This window comes from Dreissena polymorpha, chromosome 9, assembly GCF_020536995.1.
Source record: "Dreissena polymorpha isolate Duluth1 chromosome 9, UMN_Dpol_1.0, whole genome shotgun sequence".
Classification (NCBI taxonomy): Eukaryota; Metazoa; Mollusca; class Bivalvia; order Myida; family Dreissenidae; genus Dreissena; species Dreissena polymorpha.
The window spans coordinates 16,276,534-16,297,003 of NC_068363.1; the positions used below are offsets into that span (position 1 = coordinate 16,276,534).

The 20,470-nt window shown below is 35.3% G+C and overlaps 1 protein-coding gene across 1 annotated transcript; it reads right to left on the reverse strand.

Annotated features, from left to right (window-relative positions):
• Positions 1-652: 652 nt before the first annotated feature.
• LOC127845884 (copine-4-like) lies at positions 653-20,185 on the reverse strand. The gene is made up of 8 exons (XM_052377059.1): positions 20,153-20,185; positions 19,166-19,246; positions 18,818-18,877; positions 17,248-17,381; positions 15,417-15,520; positions 11,650-11,792; positions 7,453-7,689; positions 653-5,813 (listed from the first exon to the last, which is right to left on the reverse strand). The coding sequence occupies exons 1-8, from the start codon at positions 20,183-20,185 to the stop codon at positions 5,691-5,693; spliced, it is 915 nt and encodes a 304-aa protein (XP_052233019.1). The 3' UTR covers positions 653-5,690.
• Positions 20,186-20,470: the final 285 nt, after the last annotated feature.

The window sequence follows — 20,470 nt, forward strand, 5'->3', positions numbered from 1 at the left end:
AAAGTAAACCATTATAAGACGGAATGTATAGTGATGAATCCTCTCATGAAAGGTCAAAGTTGCCAAAGACCTATTGTTGCACAGAAGTTGAATGTCAAAGTTGCCATAAACCGATTATCGTTGAAATAAGCGGAGTTCTGAGATTTACGTGGAATGTTGGGGCATCCATGCTCTATCTACACATTTATTGTTAATTTAGGTCTGTATTATAGCTCTCTTTCTTAATTTGTCCTTCTATGAGGTAAAGTCTTTGGCAATAAGGGTCCATGAGCTAAGGTGAGCGCTTAAGAGCCAAATGACCCTCATATGTTAAAGTCTAATAATAGGTTTGTGAAAAGAGACGCAGTAATTTCTGTCAAACATTGAACTGTCATTATAACTTAGTGTTAATTTACTTTTTGTTCATAGTCTGGGCATTCGAGTAATCCCTCCAGACGTAAAAACTTAATATGACAAGACAACAAACAACTTATTTTATACAGGTTCAGTAGTTAAAGATACACAATCTCAAGCCTTTGTATCGCATTGGTGGGTAGTGAAACATCTTGACCAAGAGAACCATCTGATTAAAGTCTTTAAATTGCATATTTGACCACTGACCTTTTTTTCATAGGCACCAGATGAGTCGGGTAGTGTAGGAACAAAACCAGCATTTAAGTAGAGCATTAGTTTAATACACCTTTATTACTAATACATGTATAACGACGAGATGAAAAGTATAATGAAGATATTAAACATGCTAAAAATGCTTAAGACACAACTATAGTAGCAAAATACAACAAGAGGGCCTGAAAGGTCCAAATTCGCTCACCTGAAATTAAAAGGAACTGACCTTTTCTGAGCAGCCGAAGATATCATTAGATAAATGATCTTACCAACTTTTATGAACAGTGAACCATAAATGTAACTTTAAAGTTCTAACAAGGTTTTACTTTAGTCATATAAGGATAAATTCCCTGCTCTCTGGCGGCAACATCTTTCAACAGACAAGAACCATTTTCGAACACATCCAAGATATCATTAGAACAAATGTTCTGACCAAGTTTCAAGTAAATTAGACTATAAAAGTGACTTAGAGTGTAAACAAGTTTATACTATAGCCAAAAAAGGAAAACTGCCCGCCCCCTGGTGGCCATGTTTTTCAACCAACCGGAACCGGAACTTGTCAAAGATATCACTGGGAAAAATCTTGTGAGAAATTTTCATGAACAGCGGACAATAAAACAAGGTTTTACTAAAGCCATATATAGCCATTTAAGGAAAAATGCCCCGCCCCCTGGCGGCCATGTTTTTCAACCAACGGGAGCCATTTTCAAACTCATCCACGATGTCATTGGGACGAATCTTCTGACCAAGCTTCATGAAGATCAGCAAATAAATGTAGCCTCTAGAGTTTTAAAAAGGTTTTACAATAACTGAATACAAATGTATAGCAATATAAGGAAAAAATGCCCTGCACCTGGCAGCCATGCTTTTTAATCAAACGGAACCAGTATAGAACTCATCCAAGATATCATTGTAACGAATCTTCTGACCAAGTTTCATGAAGCTCAGACCATAAATGTGGCCTCTAGAGTCTTAACAAGGTTTTACTATAGCCACATAAGGAAAAATGCCCTGTCCCCTGGTGGCCATATCTTTCAAGCAACCAGAAACATTTTCGAACTCGTCCAATATATAATGGGGTCAAATCTTCTGACCAAGTTCAATGATGATCGGACAATAAATGAGGCCTCTAAAGTGTAAACAAGGTTTTACTATAGCCATATAAGGAAACAAATGCCCCGCCCCCTGGCAGCCATGTTTTTCAACCAACCTGAACCAATTATGAACTTGTCCAAGATTTCATTGGCACAAATAATCTGACCAAGTTTGATGAAGATCGGACAATAAATGTGGCCTCTAAAAGTGTTAACAAAGCAGCACAAAAAAGGGGGACAAAAGGCAATCACAAAAGCTCACCATAAGTACATTGTGCTCAGGTGAACTAAAACATTTACCTGTGAAAATTACAATTTTGTATACCGGTAGTAGATACACGTAAGTAATGTAAATATTAAACAAAACTGTTCAGCAGTTATATTGCCAATTCATAGATTCAATGGACTTTTGAAGTAACTTTTAGAACAAATTCGTGCTATACATAAAATAATAAATGAATGGGGGCGAACTTTACACTACTGGTTTTTACTAACTTAGTAGTATTTGCTGCTGTATTTCTAGTATAAAAAATTACATTTTTGAAAAAAATGAGTTAATTAAGCAGAACTACTCCTTTATAGCAATCAACTTTGAAAATTTTATCCATTTAGCTACAAGGGAAAATACAATGGTATCAGTGTAAAAAAATACTTTAAACAAATGATATGTAAAGGGACAGAAAACAATACTTTCTTAATTATACTTCAGTTATGATCACCTGTTGAGATCTTTTTTCTAATATAGTTCTGTAGTACAGTAAATGTAAATTTATATAAGAATAGAAAAATAGAAACACGTGTCTTATGGAGATTTCAACCTTTTTTTTCTCTCATAAAGTCAGTGTTTTAAACCATATTATAATTAAATTCCCCTTCTGGTCTGCAAAAATCACTCATTGATTATCAATATGTGAAAAAGCTAACATTCACCATTTATTTAGAATTGACTAAGAATTTATAAGAATTGTGTTTGTCTAGTAAAACCAAAAACAGAAAATGAAGTCCAACATTCAGTTGATCAGTGCTTGAACTACATTGTCACACTTATTTAAGAAGAGAGGATTATTTGAACAGGCAAGATAAAAGTAGACACAAGACCATTAAACACAAACTTTAAATAAGATTTCAGATACATCACTTACACTTAGAATTGTGATTTTTAATTATCATGCCAAGCTAAAAAATCCCTCTGCCATTTAGAAAGTTGTCAAAGAAAAAAGAAAAAAAAACACTACGAATTAAATATTACACAATGTACTCATCTATCATTGCAATAACTATTAATGAATCATAACTTAGGATAAACATATCTTTAATAAAGAAGGTTGTAATGCAAACAAAAGTAAATTGAGAAAGTTGCATTTCTTATAGAGGTAGTATTGGGAATGAAAGATTTAAGCTTCAAAATGTAAAGCAACAGTTTATATAGTATGCTATAACCAGATATTGATTTACTAACATTTATTTATGATGTTCAGACATTAAAATCAGATTATACTATAGATCAGATAATGAGAAAACATGCCTAGATAAAATCACACAATAAACAAGTTAATGAATATAATTCAGCAGCACAATTGACCTCATTTTCAATGTCTTTATATTATCAAATAATTGTTTCCACAATTTTTTCCAGATCTTAGCTACATAGTTATTCTTGTCTTTGGTATTCCAAAGCTGCTACTGAAACTGTAATTAATGGTAAATAAGGTACTGCAATGGTAACAAAGGTACACATTCTATAGCTGCTACTGACACTGCAACAGTAACTAAAGTACAAATTCCATTGCTGCTACTGACACTGCAATGGTAACTAAGGTACACATTCCATATCTGCTACTATCTCTGCAACAGTAAATAAGGTGCGAATTCCATAGTTGCTACTGACGCAGCAAGGGTAACAGAAGTACACATTCCAAAACTGCTATTGACAGTTTGACACTGCAACAGTAGCTGCTACTGAAACTGCAACAGTAACTAAGGTACACATTCTATAGCTGCTACTGGCACTGCAACAGTAACTAAGGTACACATTATATAGCTGTTACTGACACTGCAACTGTAACTAAGGTACACATTCCATAGCTGCTACTGACACTGCAACAGTAACTAAGGTAAACATTCCATAGCTGCTACTGACACTGCAACAGTAACTAAGGTACACATTCCATAGCTGCTACTGACACTGCAACAGTAACTAAAGTACACATTCCATAGCTGCTACTGACACTGCAACGATAACGAAGGTACACATTCATTAGCTGATACTGACATTGCAACAGTAAAAAAGGTACCAGTACACATTCCATAGCTGCTACTGACACTGCAACAGTAACTAAGGTACACATTCCATAGCTGCTACTGACACTGCAAGGGTAACTAATGTATACATTCTATAGCTGCTACTTAAACTGCAACGGTACGGTAACTAAGGTACACATTCCATAGCTGCTTCTAAAACTGAAACATTACCGGTAACTAAAATACACATGTGATTAAGAGAGTGATCTTTAAAGGTACTTTTACTGTTCTTCAAGTAATCTTTAAGTAAAATAATCAAATATTTTAAATGCAAAAAGAGTATTTCACTGGATTTATTACAATTGTAAAACAATACATGAATAAACATCTTTTCAATGATCTGGAATATGTTCTTATTCCATTTCATTATATAATGGTGTTGATGGCGACATGTCAAAAATGACGGTTGATGTGCCTCTGCAAATACTAATATCTATTCAAATAGCTGTGATTACTGCTTGCAATTTTCATAATTTACCAAGCAAATAAAGTTTTACAACATGCAGTGGAAAAAAATTAATAATGTTCTTTTGTCATTTAGGCAGATGTTCTTGAGTGAGATTTATTAAAGGTTGGATGGTACAACAAACATTTCTACTGGTTTTAATAAGTGAACCAGTAGTTTATAATTATTATAAATGTTGAGTTCATTTTATAAACAAAGTCACACTAGTCCATACAACATAGTTTTCTCTATGTTTTGAATAACATTATTTAATGTGTACAATTTGAATTCATGCATTCATAAACAACAAATTAGGCAACGTGTTCAACTAATAACAAATTTGTTGACGAATACAATATAAGAGTTAATATGTAAATTATGTGTACAGATACATCGCTATATTGCACATAATGACTTAACAACAAAGATAAAATAAACTAAATTGTAAAGCCATCTATTAAATTGTTCTGTAACAATTCATGCCAACATTGGGTAAGCTTAAATACTACTAACAATTTTAGATAACAATGAAAAACTAATAATTAACAACCACATCACCATTGTAATAAAAGAAATGCAATTGTGTAAAAAAAGAAATGCAATTGTGTAAAAAAAGAAATGCAATTGCATAACAAAAGAAATGCAATTGCGCAACAAAAGAAAGGCAATTAATTACGTTCATGTGTAAAAGAGTTCATCCAAATGAAATATCTACTTTACGGGCAGTTAAGATTTGCTTGGTAAAGTGCACTTACTAAAATATATACAACAGAAGCTTTAAAAGCTATTGCATGTCCACAACATATACCATTAATAATAATTGAATTTAAACAACTTTACCTATTGCAAAACTTTTTTGTATTTTGGTAGGTCAAATTTAATGTTCATTAGAAATAATTTCTGCAAAGTTATTATTTTGTATTTGGATAATGCAGTTTTAATCTATATACCGTACAACATTTAAGCGGGAATTATATTTGAAACATACTTAAAACTACAAGAAAATATAATTCTATTCAAATAGTCATAAAAAAATAACTTAATGTATGTACAAAATGCTTTAAGCAGTAAATAAGATTCTAATACCTATGCAATAATTGTACCCGAGAGATTAAAAATATATATAAAAAAAAATATTACTAAGTGAAAAGTCTAGTTACTATGTTGCTAAGTAACTCTGACAGGCTGTGGTTGCCAACATAACCACTCAACACAAAGGTTGACCCTGTTTCCACTGCCATTCCCTACATGGGTGGAGCCTGTTGTTGAGCGGCAGGTCTAGGGGCCAGCCCCCTCATCTTATAGTAGTGTGTAACCTGGTGTGGTACCTCCGCCAAAACGTGACGGGCCAATTCCACCGCTGAAGCCTGTAAAATTACAGAGATCCTTTTTCAACACAACCTTATTTTGAAAAGTTTGCTTTATGTATTGTATATAACCTTACAGCATTTTAACAATGATATCAAACATGATTTAAATGATACCATTTATACCATCTGTATCATTTTATGTAAAGATGTAATGTACCCACATTTGCTCATCATTTTTTAATTATAATGTTTAAAATGATTTAAACCTTTTAAATTAAAATTACACATCCGCAATATGAAGATAAGCATAGTAAATTAATGTTATAGGTCTGATAAATTTGATAAAATGTTTTTTTTAAATAAGCTTTAAAACATTATGTATATAATGTACCACAGGACATATGCAGATTTGCAGGACAATGTAAACTTAAGCTTTAAACATAAGTTATTGATCTGTAAATTACATGACATTCCCCATAGTCTATTATAAAACATTTCCATCACTATTAACACTTAAAAGAAAAATACTACAAGGGGAGTTAACATTCTGATACTAGTATATGTTTTACATGTATTTTAAGCAAATACCATTAGGATTTTTCGCCCTGTACTCAACAGCATTTCAGTCTTATAATAGCAGTGGATTACACTACTTGAGAGTACTTGAAGGTTTCTGTTAACAAGCAGTATTTGCTCTTATTTATCCTTAATACTCCTAGGTGATGGAATACAAGTTAGTACTGTTATCATTTGTTGATAGCAAGTTTTGTTATCAAAGCAATAATCTCAACCCTTTGCATGCTGGGAAATTTGTCGTTTGCTTAAATGTCGTCTGCTGAATTTCTAAAATTAGCATTTTCTTCGATTTTTTTCAAAGAATACTATCAGAATAGCAAACAGTTTGGATCCTGATGAGACGCCATGTTCTGTGGCGTCTCATCTGGATCCAAACTGTTTGCAAAGGCCTTTAAAATTCAGTTCCCGCACTGAAAGGGTTAAGGACGTGATATAATGTACATTGATTGTATTATGTATGGAATTCTCTGATAGCATGTAGTGTTATTAAAGGGATCTTTTCACGCTTTGGTAAATTGACAAAATTGAAAAAAGTTGTTTCAGATTCGCAAATTTTCGTTTTAGTCATGATATTTGTGAGGAAAGAGTAATACTGAACATTTACCATGGTCTAATATAGCCATTATATGCATCTTTTGACGATTTTAAAACCTAAAAATTATAAAGCGTTGCAACGCGAAACGATTGAATAATTTGGAGAGTTCTGTTTTTGTCGTTAAATTTTGTGAAACTACGAAGATTGCTTATATAAGGTATAAAATACGTCGAGTAAGTGTAATCGGCGGAATAGCTCAGTAGGCTAAAGCGTTTTTACTTCAGGACTCTGGCAGGACTCCAGGGGTCACTGGTTCGAAACCTGGTCCGGGCAATGTTCTTTTCCTTTTTTTAATTTTATTCTTGATTTTTTACTGGAGCTTTTACGATCCAATGTTTACATTTTTCGATATAAAGCATTTAATGAATAAGTTAAAAAATGCCAAAATCTGTGAAAAGGCACCTTTAAAGCCATATAAGAGACCATATAAAATGTGTTTATTTCTCTGATATGCTTTCCCTGATAACATTCAAAACTTCCATGCTTATACAAACCCTGGGGATCACTTACAACAGGGTCACTTACTCTCTGGAAGTCTCGAAAAGGTACAAACTGCACGATATCTCGCTGGATAGGACGTCCAGTGGGGTCCTTCAATATACCATCATCTCCATCCAGGACATTCATTTCACTGAAGTCTGCACTGCCCACGCCGACAATGATGATCGACATAGGAAGGCCTGACGCATAGACGATTGCCTTTCTAGTCTCATCAAAATCAGTCAGCACACCGTCCGTCAGAAGAAGAAGTACAAAATATGCCTGTAAAAAAGGTTAAAGATTTCATTCCATGCAGATTCTGGCTTTTCTTTTTTAAAGAACATTTTGCAACTCCTGTCAATGATTTAATGCAATTGATTTCTATTTCCATTTGAAAAAGATGCATTAAAAATTCAAATAAATTTAACTTTTTTAAATAGGGCATATGCACATTGAATTGTTAATTGTCTCCCTTAACATTAGAAATATACCTTGCAATATTTATGATGAATATTACCCGTACCTATAATACAAACAAATATCCTCTATATTATTTATATTTCTTATTGGAAACTCAATTGCTTGTTTAAAATAGAATGTTTTCACACAAAAAACATGTCATTTGGCATACATGTATAAGCTGATTTTTTATTTGCACAAAACACAGATTTAATAAACAAGAGGGCCTGAAAGGCCCAAAGTCGCTCACCTGAGATAACAAGATATTATTGGGAAAAATCTTCTGACCAAGTTTCATGAAGATCGGAAAATAAATGTGGCCTCTAGAGTGTTAACAAGGTTTTACTATAGCCATATAAGGAAAAATGCCCAGCCCCTTGGAAGCCATGTTTTTCCATCAAACATAATTATTTTCACACTGATCCAAGATATCATTGAGACCAATCTTCTGACCAAATTTCATGAAGACTGGACAATAAATGTGGCTTCTAGAGTGTTAACAAGGTTTTACTATAGCCATACATAGCCATATAAGGAAAAATGCCCCGCCCCCTGGTGGCCATGTTTTTAAAGCAACCAAAACCATTTTCCAACTCATCCAAGATATCATTGGGACAAAACTTCTGACGAAGTTTCATGATGATCGGAAAATAAATGTGACCTCTAGAGTGTTAACAAGGTTTTACTATAGCCATATCAGGAAAAATGCCCCGCCCCTGTGGTGGCCATGTTTTTTAACCAACCGGCATCATTTTTGAACTCGTCCAAGATATTATTGGGATGAATCTTCTGACCGAGTTTCATGAAGATCAGACAATAAATGTGGCCTCTAGAGTGTTAACAAGATTTTAATATAGCCATATATAGCCATAAAAGGAAAAATGCCACGCCCCTTGGCAGCCATGTTTTTCAATCAAACGTAACCATTTTCGAACTCATCAAAAATATCAATGAGACAAATCTTTGACCAAATTTCATGAAGATTGGAATGTGGCCTCTAGAGTGTTAACAAGGCTTTTACTATAGCCATCTAAGGAAAAATGCCCCGCCCCCTGGCGGCCATGTTTTTCAACCAACCGGCATCATTTTCGATCTCGTCCAAGATATTATTAGGATGAATCTTCTGACCAAGTTTCATGAAGATTGGACAATAAATGTGGCCTCTAGAGTGTTAACAAGATTTTACTATAGCCATATAAGGAAAAATGCCCCGCCCCTTGGCAGCCATGTTTTTCAAGCAAAGGTAACCAATTTTGAACTCATCCAAGATATCATTGGGACAAATCTTCTGAGCAAGTTTCATGAAGATCTGAAAATAAATGTTGCCTCTCGAGTGTTAACAAGGTTTTACTAAAGCCATATAAGGAAAAATGCCCCGCCCCCTGGCTGCCAAATTTTTCAACCAACCGGCATCATTTTCAAACTCGTCCAAGATATTATTGGGATAATTCTTTTGACCAGGTTTCATAAAGATCGGACAATAAATGTGGCCTCTAGAGTGTTAACAAGGTTTTACTAAAGCCATATAAGGAAAATGCCCAACCCCTTGGAAGCCATGTTTTTCAAGCAAATGTAACCATTTTCGAACTCATCCAAGATATCATTGAGACCAATCTTCTGACCAAATTTCATGAAGATTGGACAATAAATGTGGCCTCTAGAGTGTTAACAAGGCAAATGTTGACGCCGCACGACGGACGACGGACAAAAGGCGATCACAAAAACTCACCATGAGAACGTTGTGCTCAGGTGAGCTAAAAAGAGGGGGTACTCACGTGATAGTCCATATGGCAACGTTCATGCCAAGACAGATATTTTTTTTCGTTGTTGTATACCCTATATTGCTTTTGTTTATTTTTTTAATGTCGCTCACTTTCCAGTTATATTAGTACGAAAGTGATAAGCACTTATTTCGTATTAATATTTGCCAATATCTCAACTTTACTCAATGTGAATTTTCTTAGCGGGAGCTGAAATTTTGTGGTCCCACTATGAGAGTTCATAGCGAGAAAAGTCAAGATATAGAGCAAATATTAATATAAAATAAACGTGCATAACTTTCTTGCTAATATGGCTTTAAAGTGTGCGGCATTTAAACAAGAGCTGTCAGAGGACAGCGCGCTTGACTATTCGAGTGCTTGACAGTATAATGTAAGCCATCATGGGGAAATTGTTCATATTCAATAATTCATTAGACGATCTTTCAAAAATAAAAGAAGGGGGGGGGGATTGAGAGGGGGTATAATGTGGGGTGTGGTCATTTATTAGACGATCTTTCAAAAATAAAACAAGGGGGGGGGGGTGAGAGGGGGGTATAATGTGGGGAGGGGTAATTTATTAGATGATGATAAAAAAAAAATGGGGGGGGGGGGGGTTAGGTTGGCGGGGGATAGGGGGGGGGGGGGCTGAGAGGGGGGTATAATGTGGGGTGGGGTAATTTATTAGATGATGTTGATGGGGGGGGGGGGGGAGGGATTCTGGGTAGGGGCGTGGGGTATTGTATGGGTGGAAGCCATTATGGTATTCAAGTAAGTGTTGTTTTTTCAAAGTAATAATAAAATGTGATCATAAATAAAGAAGTCATGGCAATTTAAGCAAAATGTTCAATTATCTAAGTGTAAAAGTGGCCATAATTATGTCAAAATGCTTGATACAGTGGTCTGCTCTTCTTTATAGGTTGGGGTCATGTTGGTAAACAAGTATGCAAAATATAAAAGCAATATGTCAAAGGATATAGGAAATATTTGGGGTAGTACACAAAGTTTAACATAGATTTATCAATAATATGCATATTCTAAGTATAAAAGAGGCAATTATTCTGTCAAAATGCTTGATACAGTTGTATGCTCTTGTTTATAGGTTGGGGTCATGATGGTAAACAAGTATGCAAAATATGAAAGCAATATGTCAAGGGACATTAAAAATATTCGGGGTAGTACACAAACTTTTAACATTTGCTGCATATTCTAAGTGCAAAAGGGGCCATACTTATGTCAAAATGCTTGATAGAGTTGTCTGCTCTTGTTTATAGGTTGGGGTCATGTTGGTAAACAAGTATGCAAAATATAAAAGCAATATGCCAAAGGATATAGGAAATATTTGGGGTAGTACGCAAAGTTTAACATAGATGTATCAATAATATGCATATTCTAAGTATAAAAGGGGCAATAATTCTGTCAAAATGCTTGATAGAGTTGTATGCTCTTGTTTATAGGTTGGGGTCATGATGGTAAACAAGTATGCAAAATATGAAAGCAATATGTAAAGGGAAATTTAAAATATTCGGGGTAGTATGCAAACTTTAACATTTGCTGCATATTCTAAGTGGAAAAGTGGCCATAATTATGACAAAATGCTTGATAGAGTTGTCTGCTCTTGTTCATAGGTTGGGGTCATACTGGTAAACAAGTATGCAAAATATGAAAGCAATATGTCATGGGACAATGAAAATAATTGGGGTAGTACGAAAACTTTAACATTTGCACGCTAACAGAATGGAACGGAAACGCCGACGCCCGGGTGAGTAGGATAGCTCCACTATAACTATTTCATATATAATAGTCGAGCTAAAAAATAAAGGGTATAAAAAGGCGAAAAATACCCGTCTCTACATGGATGTCGCCATCTTGACTATCATGTGATTACCCCCTGTTAAATAAATATCAAAATAAATGTTGTACAACTAGGACTCTTTAACAGACTTATTTATTTCATTGCAAAAATATATGTATTACGAGAACAGTATCTCCAATCCAAAACTGTGACACTATCCCTATAACATACATGGGCCCCTTTTGCTTGCTCCTCTCTCTGGGCGGCGTCTGCAAACCTTGCTACATGGTAGATGATAGGGGCTGCGTTAGTGGGGCCCCATAACTGTACCTTAATGATACAGTTTTGATACGCCTCTAGGATCCCATGTATCCCTGAGAAAATAGGAATACTGTCATGTTAAATACTGTGTGAGGAAAATATTCTTATTCTTGAAGATAAAATGAACTTCATGTGACTGAATCCATTTGCAGTACCCCAATATAGAAAAATATATAATTATGTAGTTGAGATTTATTGTCAATAATAAAAAAGTTAAACAATGCCAATGTTTGACCTTAAACCTTCAGTGAGACCTAGACCTTTGATTTTACCTTTCAGGAAGGGAGACAGCTGTTACACATAAAATGCAGTCTCAACATTAAAAACATTTGTGGTAAATTATTTTAACCCTTAAAGCGCTGGAGCTGAATTTTAAAGGCCTTTGCAAACAGTTTGGATCCAGATGAGACGCCACAGAACGTGGCGTCTCATCTGGATCCAAACTGTTTGCTATTCTGATAGTATTCTTTGAAAAAAAATGAAGAAAATGCTTATTTTACAAATTCAGCAGACGACATTTTATCAGACGACAAATTTCCCAGCATGCAAAGGGTTAAATTGCATCATGAGCGATCGATTAACAGCTTCGAAATGTGTTTTAATGAAAATTAACTTTTGACCTTACAGTTTTACCTATGACTTTGAGGAAGGATGACAGATTTTATATGTGACACATTAATTTCTCTTTGTAGAAATGAGTGCAAACTTATGTTGAAATTGCATGATCAATGGCAAATCACAGTCTGGACAAGCTGATTCATGGCAAAATTTGACAAGGTTACAGTCTCAACAAGCTGTTCATGGCTAGCTTTGACATCTAGGTGCGACCTTGACATTTGATGTAGGAGGCAAGTTGTTACACCCTACACAAGTTATGGTAAGAACAAGCTTTTTATGGCAAGCTTTAACCTCTAGGTGTGACCTTGAAATTTTAGTAGGGAGAAGGGTGTTACAAGTGATCTAATGTTGCTGAACATTAGCAATAAGCTGTCATACAAATGCAAGATGAATGCCAAATTTTTTTCTGTACTTCAATGTCTGGAGCTTGCACACGTGCATTTACAATCAACCATTGTGATTGCTATATTGAGCTTTCTGCAAGTGGGCATGACAAAAAAATTTGTTGAATATCCTCTGCTAAAATTTTTATATGGATGGGTGCAAATCCCTTAATATACTGCATAATCCTAAAAAAATTAAGTCTATGGTAATTGTTTTTATGCATAGCAATAATCCTCATTTATATCTATACACCCATGAAGTTTCATGGTGAAGTCATGTATGGTATCTGAGATAAAGACCAGTTAATTTACATCATACAAAACAAGAGGGCCATCAGGCCCTAAGGCGCTCACCTGAAAGCCAAAGGAACTAGACTATTCTGAAAAAAATGCAAGCTGATTCATGAAGATTATTTTGGACCAAAAAAGTGACTTTTAACATGTTTTTCAACCAACCGGCATCATTTTCGAACTCGTCCAAGATATTATTGGCACACATGTTCTGACAAAGTTTCATGAAGATCGGACAATAAATGTGACTTCTAGAGTGTTAACAAGGTTTGCTATATATAAAACTGCCACGCCCCCTGGCGGACATGTTTTTCAATCAACCGGAACCATTTTCGAACTCGTCCAAGATATTATTGGGACACATGTTCTGAGTAAGTTTCATGAAGATTGGACAATAAATGTGGCCTCTAGAGTGTTAACAAGGTAAATGTTGACGACGCACGACGCACAACGCACGACGGACAAAAGGGGATCACAATAGCTCACCATGAGCACGTTGTCCTCAGGTGAGCTAAAAACGAAGGCCAATAACTCGTATTTAAAAAAAGTGTAGGGTTATGGTTCTTCCCATTTATATCAACACAACTATGAAATTTCATGTAAAATCTTGTTTTGTATCTGAGATAAAAGTCTGAAAAGTTTCATCATACGAAAACACCAAAAGGCAATAACTCTTATTTAAGAAAGTGAAAGGTTATGTTTTTAAGCATGGCAATTCTCATCATTGATATCAATACACCCATGAAGTTTCATGTTGAAGTCTTGTATGGTATCTGAGATATAGGCCAATTAATTTACATCATACAAACAATTAATTTACATCATACAAAAAAAGGCCAATAACTCTTATTTAGGAAATTGTAGGGTTATGGTTTTTAGGCATGGTACCCCTCCTCAATGATATAACCCGTGACGTTTCATATTGATATCTTATATAATTTCTGAGATATATCCCTGAAAAGTGACAGATGAGCAAGCGGACTGACAGATTTATGGATAGCGCCAATTCTATATCCCTCTGGCTTTGACAGGGGATAATAAAACCAGTCAGTAAATCCACTATATTGTTTTTGCTGCTTTTTTATACATATTGTTTTTGATCACCAAACATATATGCTTGCTTGTCAAATCAAGAGCACTGCATAACGGGTGCCAATGCTCGGCTGCGGGTGCAGTTTTGAATAAATGAAAGCTTGTGACCCAAAAATGGGTGTGGTGTGTAGAACTCATCAAGGTGCACCTACACATGAAGTTTCAAAGTTGTAGGTGGAAGCACTTTGATTTTAGAGCCAATGTAAAGGTTTTAGCACGAAGCGGACGTCGGACGACGAGCTGGCTATGACAATACCTCGGGTTTTTTCCAAAAACAGCCGAGCTAAAAAATAGATCGTATATAAATAAAAAAAGTTTAAAACAAGGGCTGTTTGTAAAACATGCATGCCCCCCATATGGGCTGTCCGTTGTAGTGGCAGCCATTGTGTGAATACGTTTTTTGTCACTGTGACCTTGACCTTTGACCTAGTGACCTGAAAATCAATAGGGTCATCTGTGAGTCACGATCAATGTACATATGAAGTGTCATGATCCTAGGCAAAAACGTTCTTGAGGTTATCAACCGAAAATCATTTTACTATTTCGGGTCACCGTGACCTTGACCTTTGACCTTGTGACCTCAAAATCAATAGGTGTCATCTGCGAGTCATGATCAATCTACCTGTGAAGTTTCATGATCCTAGGCATATGCGTTCTTGAGTTATCATCCGAAAACCATTTTACTATTTCAGGTCACTCTGACCTTGACCTTTGACCTAGTGACCTCAAAATCAATAGGGGTCATCTGCGAGTCATGATCAATCTACCATGAAGTTTCATGATCCTAGGCGTATGCATTCTTGAGTTATCATCCGGAAACCATTTTACTATTTCAGGTCACCATGACCTTGACCTTTGACCTAGTGACCTCAAAATCAATAGGGGTCATCTGCGAGTCATGATCAATCTACCCATGAAGTTTCATGATCCTAGGCATATGTGTTCTTGAGTTATCATTTAAAAACCATTTTACTATTTCGGGTCAATGTGACCTTGACCTTTGACCTAGTGACCTCAAAATCAATAGGGGTCATCTGCGAGTCATGATCAATGTACCTATAAAGTTTCATGATCCTAGGCCCAAGCGTTCTTGAGTTATCGTCTGACAACCACCTGGTGGACGGACCGACAGACCGACAGACATGAGCAAAGCAATATACCCCCTCTTCTTCGAAGGGGGGCATAAAAATAGTTGTTTTACTTTGTTAAAAAAAATAGCTTTGCAGATTCACAAATCCACAAAGATTAGGTTTACAGTTTTGAAGATTTGCAACACAGTTATCAACAACATACCTGCACAGTAGGGGTTTTGTGGGTTGAAGTTCATGGCAAACTCATGTGAAACCTGACCATCAGCCAACTTTGCACCAAAACCTAAAGCTGGGAACAACTTGTCTCTGCAATATAGTGATGGGCTATGGTTCTCAACCGTAGAATATGTCAATGGATTTTTATCAAAGGCCCAGATATATAAGTGGAATAAAACTAAAATAAGAGCACCGCATAATGAGTGCCAACGCTCGGCTGCGGGTGCAGTTTTGAATCAATGAAAGCTTGTAAGAAATATTTTTTTTAGAGGTCACAGTGACCTTGACCTAGTGACCCAAAAATGGGTGTGGCGTGTAGAACTCATCAAGGTGCAGCTACATATTAAGTTTCAATGTTGTAGGTGGAAGCACTTTCATTTTAGAACCAATGTTTAAAAGGTTTACAAAATGTTAAGGATTTAGCCTGACGCGGCTGGCGGACGACACGATGAGCTGGCTATGACAATACCTTGGGTTTTTTGTCCAAAAACATCTGAGCTAATAAAACTAGTTACGAAAAGACCATTTCAATACTATAAATAGACCAGACTATCAGCCTTGGGTTTTTTGTCCAAAAACAGCCGAGCTAATAAAACTAGGTACGAAAAGACCATTTCAATACTATAAATAGACCAGACTATCAGCAGTTCTGGACTTCAAAGGCAATTGGATAGTACTTAGCCTGAACAAAAGAAGCATAAAGATAGCATCATAAAATCAAAAGAATATACCGTAATTACCATTCGGACACTCTAAGTTTTCGGACACCCCCTTTTTAAGCAAAAATAATTATTTTTCGTGACTCTTAATTTTCGGACACACGAGTTTTCGTCCATAATTAATGTCTCTAAGTTTTCGGACAGTATATTTTACAGCACTATTTTACCAAATTTCGGTCCTGTTTTCGATATCTAATGACACTTCGATCATGGGGTTTTACAACCAGATTCACATCATAAAACATGGCAGGTGCATGCCTGAGGGCAACGGACCATTACATATGCGTTATTGGGTAAATAACCTTGTAAACCGGTATTAAACAATGGTTTCGCCCGATAGCATAAGCTTAATGACAATTACCAGGGGTAGTGCCAATTAACAGTTCCATTATCTACCGCAATGGTACATACCCATCTCAGTAATATAACTATGACAAATACTAAACGCTTCGAAGTGTGATGCACCCTATTGCAAGTTTCACGAACAATGGAAGGTGTTAGACAACAAATATTGGAAATGAACAAACAAAGAATTCATAGTTTGCTTTTGTATTGCGTTAATTACAGGTTCATACTAGCGTGTATCGGTACATCATATGCTCATCTTTGAACATGTTGGTCAAAGTACAACCTTGCAGTAACTTTCTGTCACATAAATGAAGCATTTAAAATAATTTAAAATGCAGTGCAAACATATATAACTGTAATTTATACTTTGCGGCATGGTATTTTACAAGCGCGTGCTAATACCCGGAGGTCGTTGATACAATTGACGCTATTTTCTGACACTTCAATTTTCGACGCTAATTTTTCGGACACCTGTATTTTGTGAAGATTATTCGTATCTAAGTTTTCAGACACGAAAATAAATAATTGTTTTTACCTGTCCGAAAACATAGAGTAATTACGGTATTCGTTATTTCGGGTTTGAATAGTAATATTTTACTCAAAGGAGGTAATGGAAAAATAAATTCTTCCCTCTTAGCTACGCCATCATAAAAACAAACAACTCCATCATGGCTTTGCATGAATTTAAAGCAGAGTTTGTCAAGGAAGCAATGAATTCTCCTCAGTATAATAGATCAGCAGACTGCTTACGTGTCATAGTCCTGGCACACAGCGCCCACAGCCTGTATGGCCTGCTGATACTGGTTGGGCTGGTATGGGTTGATGTAGTGAAGTGACTGGGGTTGGCGGGGATCACCGTTGGAGCCCGTAAAATCTACACCAACCTGAGAGGCAGGAAATTGGATAAGTTAAATGTATTTAATATTCAATTGGTTAAAAATTAAACTAATTTAAAATTAACAAAAATAAACATTGTTGGAGACGGTAAAATCAACACCAACCTGAGAGGTAGTAAATTTGATTATTTATATATATTTATTCAATTGGTTAAAATATTACACAAATCTAAAATGAACTGTAAATAAAGATGCCCACATGACACTTGTTCGGACAAAGACAACAAAAATTCAACCGGCTGAGAAAACGGATACATATTTTTACTAGGCACGAATTTATGTAGGAAAAGTTTTTCACATAAAATTCATTTTATAATATTTTTGGCTGACACTGATCTGTTGATGGGGCACAACACCTCATTCCCGTCAGTGAAGTGGTGGCTACAGATATTCTAGGTATTTTGTTCAGTTTTATTTTGATTATGTCCATTGTATAAGATGCTGTGGTTCATCCAATTTAACGGTAAAGGTATCTGTGAATGGTGTGGTTCATCCAATTTAAAAGTATGTATGGATGCTGTGGTTCATCCAATTTAAAAGTAAAGGTATGTGTGGATGCTGTGGTTCATCCAATTTTAAAGTATGTGAGGATGCTTTGGTTCATCCAATTTTAACAATCAAGGTATGTGTGGATGCCGTGGTTCATCCAATTTAAGGTTTGTGGTTGTGGCCCGTGTTTTGGTAGCAACCTCAGTGTGTCTGGATGCTGTGGTTCATCCAACAAGTTTAACATGTCACAGTCGATGCAATTTTACGTAATCTCAGCTGGTTGGATTTTAGCGACCTACAATACGTTCATGTAGTCCCGTAGTGTTGTTAGCCCGCCGCCTTATTATCTCCACTCTACTTATATATATTAGATGTAAATTTAAATGGGTAAATAAATGTTAGTAATGTTTGGTGTGTTTGAATTTATTTCTTAATGAAATAATATGTTCATATTTGACATTTACATCTACATGTGACTTTGACCTTTACTCTAGGAACATACGTTGCCATTGTCACACAGTTTCCACGCAAAGACCATTTTCAAGATATTTGCAGGTATTTAGATTGCTAATAATACTGAAAAGTGAGTGGCATTATGCCCATATATAGCTGACCTTTGGCCTTTAAGTGTTATATTTATATATGAGCTCGGAAGAGAATAATTTAGCATGTCATGCAATATTCCCACAGTCCTCATTTGTGAGTTTAAAATTTACTGTTGAAGTTACCCCCATGACTAGATTGGAAGAACGCATGCATGCTCAGAAGATTTACAAAGAAACTATACAAGCAAACAATGCTCATTAGGGGCTCTTTCATGTAAGAAAAATTAGAGTTTATGAATAATTTTTTTAAGATTTTTATGTTCTGAAAGACTTATTTTTGGGTAAGATCAGCAACTGTAATTATATTATAAAATGACATAATCCACATACTGTAAAATTAATCTGCATTCCTCCATAGATGTACTCCAGGAAGCTAGCGACCTTCTGCACCTGAAATAAGATAAAAGACCTAAAAATGGCATTTAAAGAATAGACAATACTAATACATGTTTGAAACCTGAATATAAAGGATAAATTTTTGTTATTTAAAATTAAGACATCTTTTAATATCGTTCACCTATATATCAAATTATTGTATCATTTTTTCATACTTCACTGCAAACAAAAAATAATACTAATACTATCAAGATTAAACTACAGCAATATTTAAGAAATGTTTTTTTTTTCTATATATGACATATATAAAGTTCAAGAGTTGTTACATTCAGAAATTAATACCTTAAAGGAGTCAACACCAACAAATCCGGAGTTTTCATATTTCTTCTTCTTTGCTTTCTTCTCCTGGTTAATACATGGAAACTGAAAGAAAGAAACTATAGGCTCACAGGATTGTACATGATAAACAACAAGCTGTATCAGACTGTATCAGACAGACATCCCTTGCAACAATTATTGAATTAGTGTCGAATGGGTACAGTAAGAATGTGCAATTTCAATTTTAAGAAAACAACAACAACTGCAATCATAGGTCCTGGATTGATGCTATTTTCATCAAAGGGCAATAACTCCTTGAAAAGAAACGTAATCGCAAACCCTTGATAACATTCTCTGTAGCACTTGGAGATCATTAATCTCTATAGGATTGGCACAAATCACATGCAAAATGTAGGAGTTGCATACAGAAGCTTTTTTAATGTAATTAATAACCAAGAGCAATAACTCCTTCAAAAAAACACAATTGCAACAAAACCTAAACAAGTGCAGTCAAAATATAGAAGCTTTAATATGTAATTTTAAACAAAAAAAATCAAGAGCTTTCACCATAGGATGACTTATGCCCCCTATAAATGCTTGATAGAAGTTATGAGCTTTTTTCGAAACCTAAACGCAGATTTCGAAACCTAAACGCGGACCCTTAGTTCAAGGTCAAGGTCACAGGGGTCAAAATTTGTGTGCGTATGGAAAGGCCTTGCCCATATGCACATGCATGCCAAATATGAAATTGCTATCTGAAGCGACATAGAAGTTATGAGCATTTTTCTAAACCTAAACGCAAAAGTGTGACGGACAGTGCGATCACTATATGCCCTCCTCCAGGGGCATAAAAAAACGAAATCACAAAACCTTGACAAAATGCACTGCAACCCTTCAAGGTAAAATTTACAACATTCGCTATAGCATTTGTAAATTATCATTCTGTAAAAGTTTGACAAAAAACATATGCAAAAATGAGTTGTGCACAGTGTGACCAACTGAAGTATGCACATGTAATTGCGAAGACAGAATGACACCTATCATTTCTATAACCCTACATATTTCTGATGAAGATAATTAACACAGTTTCTGATTTGTTCTCAAAGTCTCTATGCCCCATTATATTGTACAACAATCTTTTGAACTAACTTAAGTCTATCATAAAGTCATTCACTTCTTGTTTGATATCTTGCAATTATGCCATCATAATTCAAAAAATATTTTACAAGTTGGTCATTAGTAATCTTGTCTACGAGGTGGTTGTTTTTATATTTTAAACTTTTTTAGTTTCAATCTTGAAGGCATTTTTATCAGTTCAATAGTTCGTCC

What these genes read in the sequence shown, in the direction of transcription:
- LOC127845884 (XM_052377059.1), bottom strand. Translation starts at nt 20,185, where the DNA reads ATGATAGGTGTCATTCTGTCTTCGCAATTACAT. An exon ending in TTGGTGTTGACTCCTTTAAG is followed by an intron (nt 18,878 to 19,165) that starts GTATTAATTTCT and finishes ATCTTATTTCAG; the next exon opens with GTGCAGAAGGTCGCTAGCTT. An exon ending in GTGTGCCAGGACTATGACAC is followed by an intron (nt 15,521 to 17,247) that starts GTAAGCAGTCTG and finishes ACTATATTGCAG; the next exon opens with AGACAAGTTGTTCCCAGCTT.